The sequence below is a fragment of the Callionymus lyra genome, chromosome 10, assembly GCF_982586985.1.
Source record: "Callionymus lyra chromosome 10, fCalLyr1.hap1.1, whole genome shotgun sequence".
NCBI lineage: Eukaryota > Metazoa > Chordata > Actinopteri > Syngnathiformes > Callionymidae > Callionymus > Callionymus lyra.
This window is the reverse complement of record NC_141827.1, coordinates 12,442,162-12,453,623: the sequence shown is the minus strand read 5'-3', so window position 1 is coordinate 12,453,623 and position 11,462 is coordinate 12,442,162. Positions and strand designations below refer to the sequence as shown.

At 42.1% G+C, this 11,462-nt stretch overlaps 2 protein-coding genes across 2 annotated transcripts in view; one reads left to right on the top strand and one right to left on the bottom strand.

Annotated features, from left to right (window-relative positions):
- The first annotated feature begins 2,775 nt into the window (after positions 1-2,775).
- Positions 2,776-6,735, top strand: LOC148070375 (uncharacterized). Its single transcript, XM_087800328.1, has 2 exons — positions 2,776-2,938; positions 4,170-6,735. The coding sequence occupies exons 1-2, from the start codon at positions 2,791-2,793 to the stop codon at positions 4,967-4,969; spliced, it is 948 nt and encodes a 315-aa protein (XP_087656454.1). The 5' UTR covers positions 2,776-2,790; the 3' UTR covers positions 4,970-6,735.
- A 2,361-nt stretch (positions 6,736-9,096) lies between these two features.
- The window catches only part of trim62.1 (tripartite motif containing 62, tandem duplicate 1), a 28,470-nt gene continuing 26,104 nt past the window's right edge, over positions 9,097-11,462 (bottom strand). Inside the window, exon 6 of the mRNA XM_087800242.1 lies at positions 9,097-10,875. Coding sequence (XP_087656368.1) covers positions 10,325-10,875 — 551 coding nt within the window. The 3' untranslated portion in view covers positions 9,097-10,324. The remainder of the gene's footprint in view (positions 10,876-11,462) is intronic.

Here is an 11,462-nt window from a genome sequence, read left to right as displayed (position 1 = left end):
TAAAGGTCAAGATAAAACTGATAACACAACAGGAGTTCCAGAAAATCAAGGAAAAGCCTGAACAAATAAAAATGTTAAGATGTTTCTTGAAGGAGTCAGTAGATCATCAAACACATAGAGAGAGGAAGATCGTTCCAAAGCTTAGGAGCAACAGCCTGGAAGGATTTCTCTCCTCTGGTCCGGAAGCGTGTTCAGGAACCATCAGTAGATTCTGATCCACAGACCTCAGAGCCCGAGCTGGGGTGTAAGGCTGGATCAGATCACTGACGTAAGGAGGAGTCTGACCATGAATAGATCTGAAAGTAAGAACCAGAATTTTAAAGTTGATCCTGAAAGAAACTGGAAGCCAGTGAAGAGTTTTAAGGATCAGGGAAATGTGAGTTCTTCTACTAGAGCGGGTCAGAATTCTCGCTGCAGAGTTCTGAATCAACTGCAGGCGAGACACCGTGATGGTGATACTACATTGTGCACATACTACATATGAATCATTTTAAATGAACTATTCACAGTTAAACTTGCAGTACTTCAAGAAACAACTTAAGACACTATTATTTGTGAAGGCTTTTCCCTGATTTTCTGGGACTGTTGTGTTTGTCTTATGTGTCTTGGCCTTTAAAAGTATATACTGTATCTTAACTGTGTATTGTTTTTGATTGTTAAAGCGCTTTGTGACCCTGGTCTAGAAAAGGCGCTCTAGAAATAACCATTACTTACTTACTTACTTACACTTACGTCCCTTCTCTGCAGTGGTCAGTACCAACCTAACCCAACTAATACCTGCCGAAGCTAATTAAATATCTAATACTGCAGTAGTACTGATTGTAATTTCATCATCGAACAGATAATGTTCTATAAACAACTATCTATATTTTTTCTACACAGATGTGGAATAGCAATACTGAATAGGAACATCAGCATATCCCCATAGTTGTGTTGGTTCCTCTTTGTATTACTTGTTTTAGTAGTATTACTAAAGTGTTATAAGTAAGTAAGTAATGGTTATTTCTAAAGCGCCTTTTCTAGACCAGGGTCAATACACAGTTAAAATATATACTTTAAAAGATCAAGAAACATGAGACAAACACAGGAGTCCAAGAAAATTTGGGGAAAAGTACAAGTTGTATTTATGTTAGTAGTGGTAGTTTTAGGACAAGTGAATTGGTGGTAGTAATAATATTATCCACAGGGATCAATAAAGTTGATCTAATCTTATCTTATCTAATCTAATAATTGTAGCACTACTACTAGTAGTAAGAGTGTGAATACCAATAGAGGTAGTAGTTAAAATGGTATTTGATGATGATATAAACATGTAAATGTGTTTGAAAACAACATTACTTGACATTTTAGTGTAATAAAGGTTTTTACTATCAAATCGTGTAAAACAAGTCAAAAGTGTTGACATTTATGTTGAAAACAATATTTTAATGCTTATTACATCAAACTTTCAAGTTAAAATAGTACTATTGTTATTTTGTACAGTTGTAAAGAATATTTATTTTACAATGTTATTTATCTGTTGAATTATATTGTTATGTTTCTTCAAAATGATAATGTATCAAATAGACTAAATTAAGTTGTAAAAAAAAAAAAAGTTTTCTAGAATCAGTCAGTGGAGGTTTAAAAATAACAAACAACTTAACTATGTCGAATTCAAAACACGTATTTTATTAAAACAAATTCTGAAACAAAGTAGCCGGCGGGTAAAACTGGTTAGTTCAGCAACACGTGACTTCACTTCCATGTGTTTACATGTAAACATCGGGCAAATGCTGGTTTCGACTAAAGACTGCATGTGTTATTGAATGAACTGATCTGAACTCAATGCATGACAACAATTATATGTAAATAGACCAAGGGCTGTGTGACCTTTGACACTTCAAAATATTACTTTTCTCAGGTCGAATAAAACACTAATAATTTAATCCAAACAAGTTTTCTAGTAATAACCAAGATATTATTATTGATAATAGCAGATATTATTATTGCTAATTATATTGAGACAAATGATGTTGTCTCAATATAAAGTGCTACTTTTAAAATTGAGTATCTGGTATTTGACGTGACAATGACATCGCAGTACTTCCTGATTTTCACTCACTCTCTGATTATAATCTCAAAGGGGTTGGAAACTAAAGGGTTTTAAGGGGCCACGTACTGTGGCTGTTGTTAGGGGCCGTCAAGCCAAAAGAAAAATAGCAAAATAAAAAGTAAAGAAATTGTTTTTCTTTATTTATTTGAGGGGCAACAGATTCGCAGTGATCATTATGACACCATGAGGGCCCCCACATGTGGCCCCTCGGGCGTCACTTTGTCGGTTTCAATCCGGCCGGGGATGCATCTCTGACTCCCGAGCCACTGGTCTGACAGGTTCTCTAGTCTGAGCAAACACTGCCACACCCGCCGTTCTGTTCCCTCACCTCACAGGACCAGGTGCTGACTGAGAGGGCGGGTTCGAGGGTGATCACTCACAGGAGGGTGGGGCAACAGGGGGGGGAGGTGAAGTGAGCGTTGAATCATCACAGCTCATACTGACATGCTGTCCAGGCCGGCAGGTAAGTCGCAGACTCTGTTCCTGTAGCAATATTTAAAGATACCTTTTATGGACCTTCAGACGCTCGGATTTTAAACTTTGGATTTTTAGGACTTTCAGCTTGTGTACACAGTCAAGTATTGATCTGCAACCAGGGTTAGACAGCAGTGATGTTTTCCCCCCTGAAAATATACCCCCCTGACATTCCTGAGTCCTTCAAAGCAGTTTTGTGACCCCTGTGTCTGTGTCTCGCAGTCATGGACAGTACGCTGCAGGACGCCTGGTTCCTGTGCACCTGTAAACTGACCTGCAGTCTGCTGTTCCTGCCCTCGCTGAGGTCCTGCTGCAGTCCTGTCGCCTTCTGCTGCTGCTGCCTCCTGCTCCTCACAGACTTCCTGTTCACAGGTGAGCCTCACCTGGTCACACCAGCAGTCTCCCCCGCCGATGAAGTTCAGTTTCCAGTCGCTCGTTCAAACTTGTGGGTCCCGTTTGGTGAGAATACTCAATCAGACAAACACAGAGAATGTGTTGCCATGGCAACACAATCAGTTTTTGTCCGTACAATAGTGCAGTAAACAATGTGTTGCAGAACTTTAACTTTAGAGTTAGATTTGGAACATGGGCCCAAATATAACATGTAGTGTTTGTCAAACTAACTTCCTTAAGAAATCTAAATGGTTTCAACATTTTTTTGAACTCACCCAACTAGTAGTTGTTGGGATAGAGTTTTGTTATTGACTCGGTAAAGGTCATGTTTATAACTAACGTCATCTTTCACTGGAAAATGTCGTTGGTTCTGCAGGAAAACCATCATGTCCAAGGCTTTGTGTATTTAGTCAACTAAAGTGCACGGACGAATGAATCTTCTGTTATCAGAAAATAAATATTTACTACCTGCGGATTCCCGTTATTCTGAGCTCCAAAGAGAGGCGGAGCTGGTCTCAAGCTACTTTGGTAAAAAGGCATAGGACACCCTGGACAGTAAGCCAGTTCATCACTTGCATGACATCCACATTTGGAGTCTACTGACTCCTTCAAGAAACATCTTACGACGTTTTTATTTGTTCAGGCTTTTCCTTGATTTTCTGGAACTCCTGTTGTGTTATCAGTTTTATCTTGATGTTTAAAATATATACTTTATTGAATATTGTTTTGATTGTTTAAGCGCTTTGTGACCCTGGTCTGGAAAAGCGCTATACAAATAAAAATTACTTACTTACTTCAGGGCCGGGTCTAGACAGGCATGTATGAGGGGGCAGCCACAAATCTTGAGGGGCCATTGGCGTTGAGGGGGCACAACATTTATTTGAGGGGGCCAGGCCCCCTCTTGCCCCTGCCTAGACCCGGCCCTGGCTTACTTACTATTACTATTTAGACGATATATAGTGAGTCAAAAATGTTGTGTTAATTCATTTCATTTGATATACTTTTCACTTCAATATTAATCACAAGAGAATGTATTTGGAGGACAATACTTTCTAATGTTCAAAAACAACTGTTAAAAGTAAATAGTTCCTGAACTTCCATCAACAAATGAACCAGTTCAGAAGAATGTGATCAGTTTTGACTTCAGAGTGGTTTGTTTTGAGGACGTGCAAAATGACTTCCTTGTAAAGGTATGTGTCTGGCCCTGCAGTGTTCCTGAGCTGGTTCAGAATCCAGGACCTGTGGTTCTCCGTGGGGACCCCTCACGGCGAGAACGTCTCCGTCCACTTCCTGCTGTTCCTCTGTCGCCTGTACGCCGGCGTCCTCCTGATCGCCACCCCTCTGATCGCCGTGGAGACCCTGGTCCCGCACCTGTGGCCTTCGAGCCGCCGCCGCGACGACGAAGAAGAGGAGGACACGGAGAAGAAGAAGGGATGCTCGACGTCGTCCGTCAGCTACCTGAGCTGCCTCGTGGTCTGGGTCCTCGCCGCCTTCAACGTCCAGCACCGCTGGGGTCTGGAGGTGCACCTGGCTCGCTCCTGTCTGCGCAGCCGCCGCTCTCTGCTGGGATGTTTGCCGACTCTCCTGCACCCGTTGCCGGGCGTGGTCACCCCCTGGTCCATGGCCGTCCTCTCGCTGCTCCTGCTGCTCGTCGCCTCCGTTCAGATCCTGAGCCAGCGGTCCTTTCACAAAAGATGGCAGGTGTTCAGTACCAGAGGGACGTCATCTGTGGACCGGGAGAGCTGGAAACAGATGTCGGAGTCCGTGGTCTTCGAGGAGGAGGAGGCGACAAAGAGACGTACACCTGAGATGGTAGCAGAGCCATCGGGACGCTGGGGCTTCCCCTGCTGCGGGGTGAAGGTGATCATAGGATACCTGCTGGTGTTCTCGCTCTGCACGCTGCCTCTGAACCTCAGCGTCAACATCTTCCTGTTCAGGAGCCTTGAGACTGTGCTGCAGCTGCTGGTCAGCTTTGTGGAGAGACCTCAGAACACCGGTGCCCTGGTGTGACGCACATATTTTGGTTTTGGATGTAAGTCAGACGGCGGCGGGACCGGCCCGTCAGGCGCTGGACGGCGTCGACAGAAGCAGTCGAGGACGGATGTGGTGGAAAGACCTGAAGGCTGCTGAGGAGGCAGGTTGAGGCGCGTCCTCTGCTGAGCTACTAAAACCTCCTGTCAGGGATTTGTCTCGTCGCCTTGAGCTGCTTTTGTTCTAAATCCAGACAACGTGAGGCCCGGGGGCCGAATCCTGCCCCAGCCGAGGCGCAGTTGATGAAGCTGGAAGTGGAAAGACTGGACGCACGGGTTTAAACAGAATAAATCTCTCATCACTTTCCTTTTGTTCCGACAAGTAAACACATCAGATGCGTATCTTTGCCCACGAAGAGTCAAATACCAGCAGCTAATGCTAATGCTAGCTATCGCTGGTTTGCTACTTTATAAAAATGTGCTAAAACTGTTTGGTCATACAAGAGAGATCCAATCACGGCTCCAGCATCAGCTTATAAACAAACCTAGAGCTAGCTTTCACTGACTTATTTATTAAACGTGAGCACACGACTCTTATTTTCTACAAATGATCTGTTCTCGTGTTGCTGTGTAAAACTTAAATGACATGTTAGGTTCTGAGTCACAGTGTCAGTAAAAGCTCAGCACAAGCCTTTCCCTTAAAACAAGGGTTGCCGGACCCAAAATCATCTTAAAACGATCAAATCCATTAACAAGACAATTATTGTACAAAAGCGTTCAGAATAAAACACGAAAAGCATTCCGACTCATTGCACGTTGATGGAACTTTTTGTATTTTTAAGTACATGTGTAGACATGGAGGTTGTGTTAAACGCACAACACGACAACACTGTGTCTCTGAAACACAATGATGAAACATGAGAGCAGCAGTACTTACTGCTCAAGCACGAGTCTGAAGAGTCCATTAAAGCTACAATAGACTCACAAGCTGATCATGTTTGCAGAGATTATTACACTTTTATCTACAGTTACGAAGACCACAGCAAACAAAATATAAGTAAAAAATATAGATAGTTGTTGATATTAACATCATCTGTTCGATGATGAAATTACAATCAGTACTACTGCAGTATTAGATATTTAATTAGCTTCGGCAGGTATTAGTTGGGTTAGGTTGGTACTGATCACTGCAGAGAAGGGACGTAAGTAAGTAAGTAAGTAAGTAATTTGTATTTATATAGCGCTTTTCCAGACCAGGGTCACAAAGCGCTTACACAATCAAAACCAATACTCAATAAAGTATATACTTTAAAGGTCAAGATAAAACTGATAACACAGAAGGAGTTCCAGAAAATCAAGGACAGGCCTGAACAAATAAAAATGTCTTAAGATGTTTCTTAAAGGTTTCAGTAGATCCATTAAGCACAGAGAGAGAGGAAGATCGTTCCAAAAACAAAGAAAATTGTTTGAATAAACAGACAACCACTCACACACACACACACTGACAATGTACCGCATGTCTTTGACTTGGATCTCCGAGCGGGGAGGACATCAGAAGTGCAGAAGGAACAACGGGAACTATGCCAGGTTCAGCTCACACCCAGAACATTCCCAAACTGAAACTTGTGTCTGTGAAGGAAACAAAGAACATTTGTGAAGCTGCTCCAGATGAAATAAAGTGATGAGCACGTGAGAGTTCGATTTATTCACACTAACTTGAACCATTAAAGCTGACGAAAGTTTAGCTCAAATCATGAAGACGGACCCTTTCAAAAAATAAAATAAAAATCATATCTTAACATTAACGAGTAGCTGTTTTGTCCACAAGATGGCAGCAAAGACTCCCTCAAACAAACAACACTAACAAACGTGAAATAAATGTAAATAAGTGACGTAAAAACGTATTTATATTGCATTAAAAACAATATATATATACCTGAGTCAAACATTCAAAAAAACCTGTAATAACAAAAAAACATTTAATTGACACATATGGAGTTTCATACACCACGTGACACAACCACCAATACGTCATCATCGAGAGGTGAGTGAGGCGCAGTCTGAGGAGTGAGTTGGTTACTTACAGATATCAACGCCTTGTCGAGTTTGTCCCCCCATCACATGGTGTCACCAGAAGGATGGGAAAATCTACATTTACAACTCGATAAGTGACACATTCGTATGACATTTTTGCTTTGTTCTGTATGTTTTGAAAATGTTTTTTTTACTTCAGGTCGATTGTACTGTACTGCCTCCTGTGGCCGACCTAGGAACAGCAGGAGACATTGAGATGGATCATTTAAATCCCATGTTGACAGAACAATGAAAATGTCATATTTGAAGGGTAAATAAAAAGAATAAAAAGTGATGCCGATTAATTATAAACAAAAACGTCAAACTATATTATATATTATTAAAGGAACATGTTTTTCTGTTAGTACATGAATGTATTGGAATGTCAGGATGGATCTGAGAGAAATGTTCTCTGGCACATTTCCTGCTCCAGTATAAATGATAACAAATGGTGTTTGGATAAGTGTGACAGCGACAGATATGCTAAACCCCGACACACAATGCAACACTTCCTCGGGGAATTACAGGTCTTTTCATGCGTCTAGATTTAGAACTGAGGAGGGAAAAAAAAAAAAAAAAGGCAAAGCAATACCTTCAGTTCTGCAGAAGCGCTAGATCAAAGCGTCCCCGGGGCCTCAGGAGGGCCACATCAGGAGGGAATCTGATCCACGTCTCACTATGAAAAGCTCTGTGACTTTTTTTAATGGACGTTTTCCCCTCGGGGTGGAAGCGTCTGTTACTGGATGAAGAAAAAAAATGTCTTTATGGCGAGTGAAGATGCTGGAGGACAGAATATGAGTCTTTGACTTCAGGTTGTAAAGTGATGACCATTACATCACTCTGCGTGTTACAGCAGTTTTAAATAACACTGTTTTTGAGTTCACTTTTTCAACCGTGACATGATGACCCCGTCCACCCTCAGGTGGTTTTCTTCTACAGCACAGAAGAGCTGTCGGGTTGATCAGTGTGTGTGTGATGACATGCATTGTGTCCATAAATTCTCTCTGCAGTTGAGAAAAAAACAAACAAACAAAATAAATAAATATATATATATATGTTATTATAATAAATTAAGATATATGATCATATTTACCAAAAAGCTCATTTAACCGTATTACCTTTATATTGGAATAGCATTCATAAAAGTTGGAACTGTGTGTGACCCAACAACGGTTCTGTTCTTTCGTAAAACCTGACCTTCAAACGTTTGAACAGCTTGTACTCGATCCCACACATACAGTATTTACAAAGAGACTTTCTTTACTCAGCCACAGATTTAACTGTTTTGAGATTCATGGACGCTGATAGAACTTCCACGATAGAGAGCTTGACAGAGTCACAGCGAAGTTCCACAGATAAGGATGATTTTAATTAACTTTCGGAGTCGGCCACAGATCACCTGAGGAAGGGGGGCCATCGAGGTGTATGAAAGAGAGGTGAGTTTGAAGGTTCGGGGTCACTCTCTTGAAGAATCAGGATTTGGATTCAGTATATTGTTTTCCAGCACACAGCAACACAGACGATAGATTTATAAAACAAGAACAAAGTTCATTAAAAAGAAAGTGCAAGATGACACAAGTCTAAAGATAAAGAACATAGATCAAAGAAAACAAAGAAAAATAACAAAGATTAACATGGAATAGAATCATCTTTTCACTTCACTCCTGCCCCTAAACTCAGAATAAAAAAAAAACTAATAGTACGAGGAATGAATGCGTCCCTGAGTCTATTAGTGTTGCATCATGGGAGGAGCATTCATGCTCCATCTGCTTTTCTGCTCACTGATGACAGTGTTCAGAGGATGACTGTCATGTCCAACTGGGACCTCAGGAGAGACCGAGGAGACATTAGAGAGACCATGTCTCCTGCTTCACCCAAGAACACCCGTCTTCTCCTGGAAGACTTTTTTTGAGGAGAAAAAAGATTTGGCCTCTGATAAAGGCATAGAAGGTTAAGATGAAATTGCATCAATTTGTATCATTATTCAGTGACATTTCTATTACATATTCAATTCACTCATTTAAATCCAACGCCTTAACAACACGAGGCTTGAATAGCCTTGATATATTTCTAAATCCAACACCAGACACATCGTTTTTCTTAACAGTAATTTATTTTACATTAGAAGTTTCCGCACAGACCTGCAGCAGCGAGAGCAGACTGTGTCGGCACAAATCCGGGTGCAAAAGAAAACGCTCATCAAGTGACACAATCATCATCATCATCATCAAAAAAGTGTCATAGTCGTTACATTTCCGAAAAAAAAACGCAATCTCATTTCAGATCAAAGAGAAGAGCGAGCAACGTGACAAACCGGGCTCAGGTTTGTTTGAAAGGACGGAGCTCTTGGGATCGAGATTCATCTCCGTTCCATTCTTCAGAAGATTTAAGGTTTTTTCCTCAAACTGCACGAACTGATTACACATCCAACCGTAGTGTCGGTGCACCGACCCTCGCTCAACACAACAACAACATAAATGACACACAAGTCAAACAAGAACTCTCTTCAATTCTCGTCCCAATACTTGACGTTAATCTCATTTGTAAAACACACAATTTGCAAATCATAAATGAGTTCGATAAAGAAAAAAAAAAGAAAAATGATTGATTAAATGCCATATAGAATGTTTTCATTGAGCTACATTACTTTGAAATTACCTTTTTTTTTACATCAATCTAGTTGAGGATGGATTAAGACATTTGTTGAGAAGATAATTATAAATATTATTAGAAATTCTCTTCAGTTTCTTTAACATACCCTGAGTGACGTTTACAAATGGCATGTAGCAAATGACACAAGCTCAAATGTCACTTGGGTGAAATGTGTATAATAATAATAAAATTAAAGAAAAAAAAGCTCTTAATGTTGATTTATTTCGTTAAAGCGAAGATAACTGCTGGTGCGTGAAGAACTCTTGACCAGAACTTGACGGCGTCAGGAGCTCCCTGAAGCCAGCGCTCAGTCACATTCCATGAAAATGTCCAAACGGTCCAGCAGAGAGGCGGCGTCTGACGTGAGGGTGCGACACGTGTCGGACGCCGCCTCGCTGGAGCCGTGCAGGGTTGGACCCGAGAGTCACTTCAGGAGGAGGTGGTGAAGGATGAAGAGGAGGCGGGGGGCACCAGTGTAGGTCCACGTGTCAGAGTCTTCAGTACGCGAGACTCGAATGCAGGCCGACACCTGTGGACGTTTCAAGTCGGTACGAGGTGAGATGTAGTGACGACATCGAGCATGTTTTTTTCAACACGGAACTGGAAAAAAAATGGACATTTCCCATTTTAAAATTCCATTTGAAGACCTACAAAAGTGAGGGCGGGGTGTTCAAAGGCGAACGGTGTTGATGCGCAGCGGCTGCACGTTCTTGCCGTTGGCGTGACTCTGACCGGGGCTAAAGTACGGGAAGACCTTGGTGGGGAACTTCTCCCTGTAGGTGTAGAGCCAAGACATGTCCTCGGCGTTGTAGAAGATGAGCAGGCCTTTGTGGTAGTCCAGGTACACGCCCACCTTCTCCAGCTTGGTCTTGACGTTGAGCCGGGTCCAGGGCTCGGTGCAGGCGCTGTACTGGTTCCCGTCGTGCATGACGATGCAGTAGAAGCCGCGGCTGGGCTGGATCTGGATGCTGCCCTTGCGGCTGACCGTCTCGTTGGCCACGCCGATCATCCACTGGGTCTTCTCCGAGACCATCACCTCCCAGTAGTGCACGCCCGACCCGAAGCCCTCGGCGCCCAGGACCGAGACCTCCACGTCGAAGCGGCGCGGGGAGTCCTGCAGGGGTTGCGGGTGCAGGTTCCCGTAAGCGACGATGGTGCAGTCGTCGGAGAGGATCAGCCTTTGGTGCGCCGTGATGGGGTCAAGGGTCAATGCTGCAGGCACTGAGGAAACAGAAAAAAAGAAGGATCTTCTTTTGGCATTTCTTCACATAGAGTATGGAAGACCATTTTTAGTAACCATGGCAACCCTTGAAAATGTCTGCAGGAACTGTTTTTGTCCTTGAAGTGACCTCCATCTTTCTTAAAAGAACTTCAAGGACGCAGAGGAGATTTAATTACTTGCATTGAATGACTGTTTAAGTGAAGACATTGACCCAGTAGTGAAGTACTAACAATAGATAGTTGGATAAACTTTATTAATCTCTCTGTAGATCAAAACATCAAACTCACTATGGGTTTCTTGGATCGTTACACAAGCTTAATAGTGAGAAACATATCAGAAAAGCAGTGACGTGAGGTTCATGGTTGGTGAGGCACCGACTCCTTTAGAGTCAGATTTACAAGTGTATTACCCAGGAGGGAAACTTCTTCATTTGAAAACAAACAGTATTCTTCACACACACAGTTATAGCATAAACCTGTCATCTTTGACAATATCACATGTAGATGATTTAAAATTATATGATTTAATTAATAAGTTGGCAAAAAGTCTAAATTGAATTGTTGTGATATTTTGTGGGCTATTAGTC

What these genes read in the sequence shown, in the direction of transcription:
- LOC148070375 (XM_087800328.1), top strand. Translation starts at nt 2,791, where the DNA reads ATGGACAGTACGCTGCAGGACGCCTGGTTCCTGTGCACCTGTAAACTG. An exon ending in CACAGACTTCCTGTTCACAG is followed by an intron (nt 2,939 to 4,169) that starts GTGAGCCTCACC and finishes CTGGCCCTGCAG; the next exon opens with TGTTCCTGAGCTGGTTCAGA.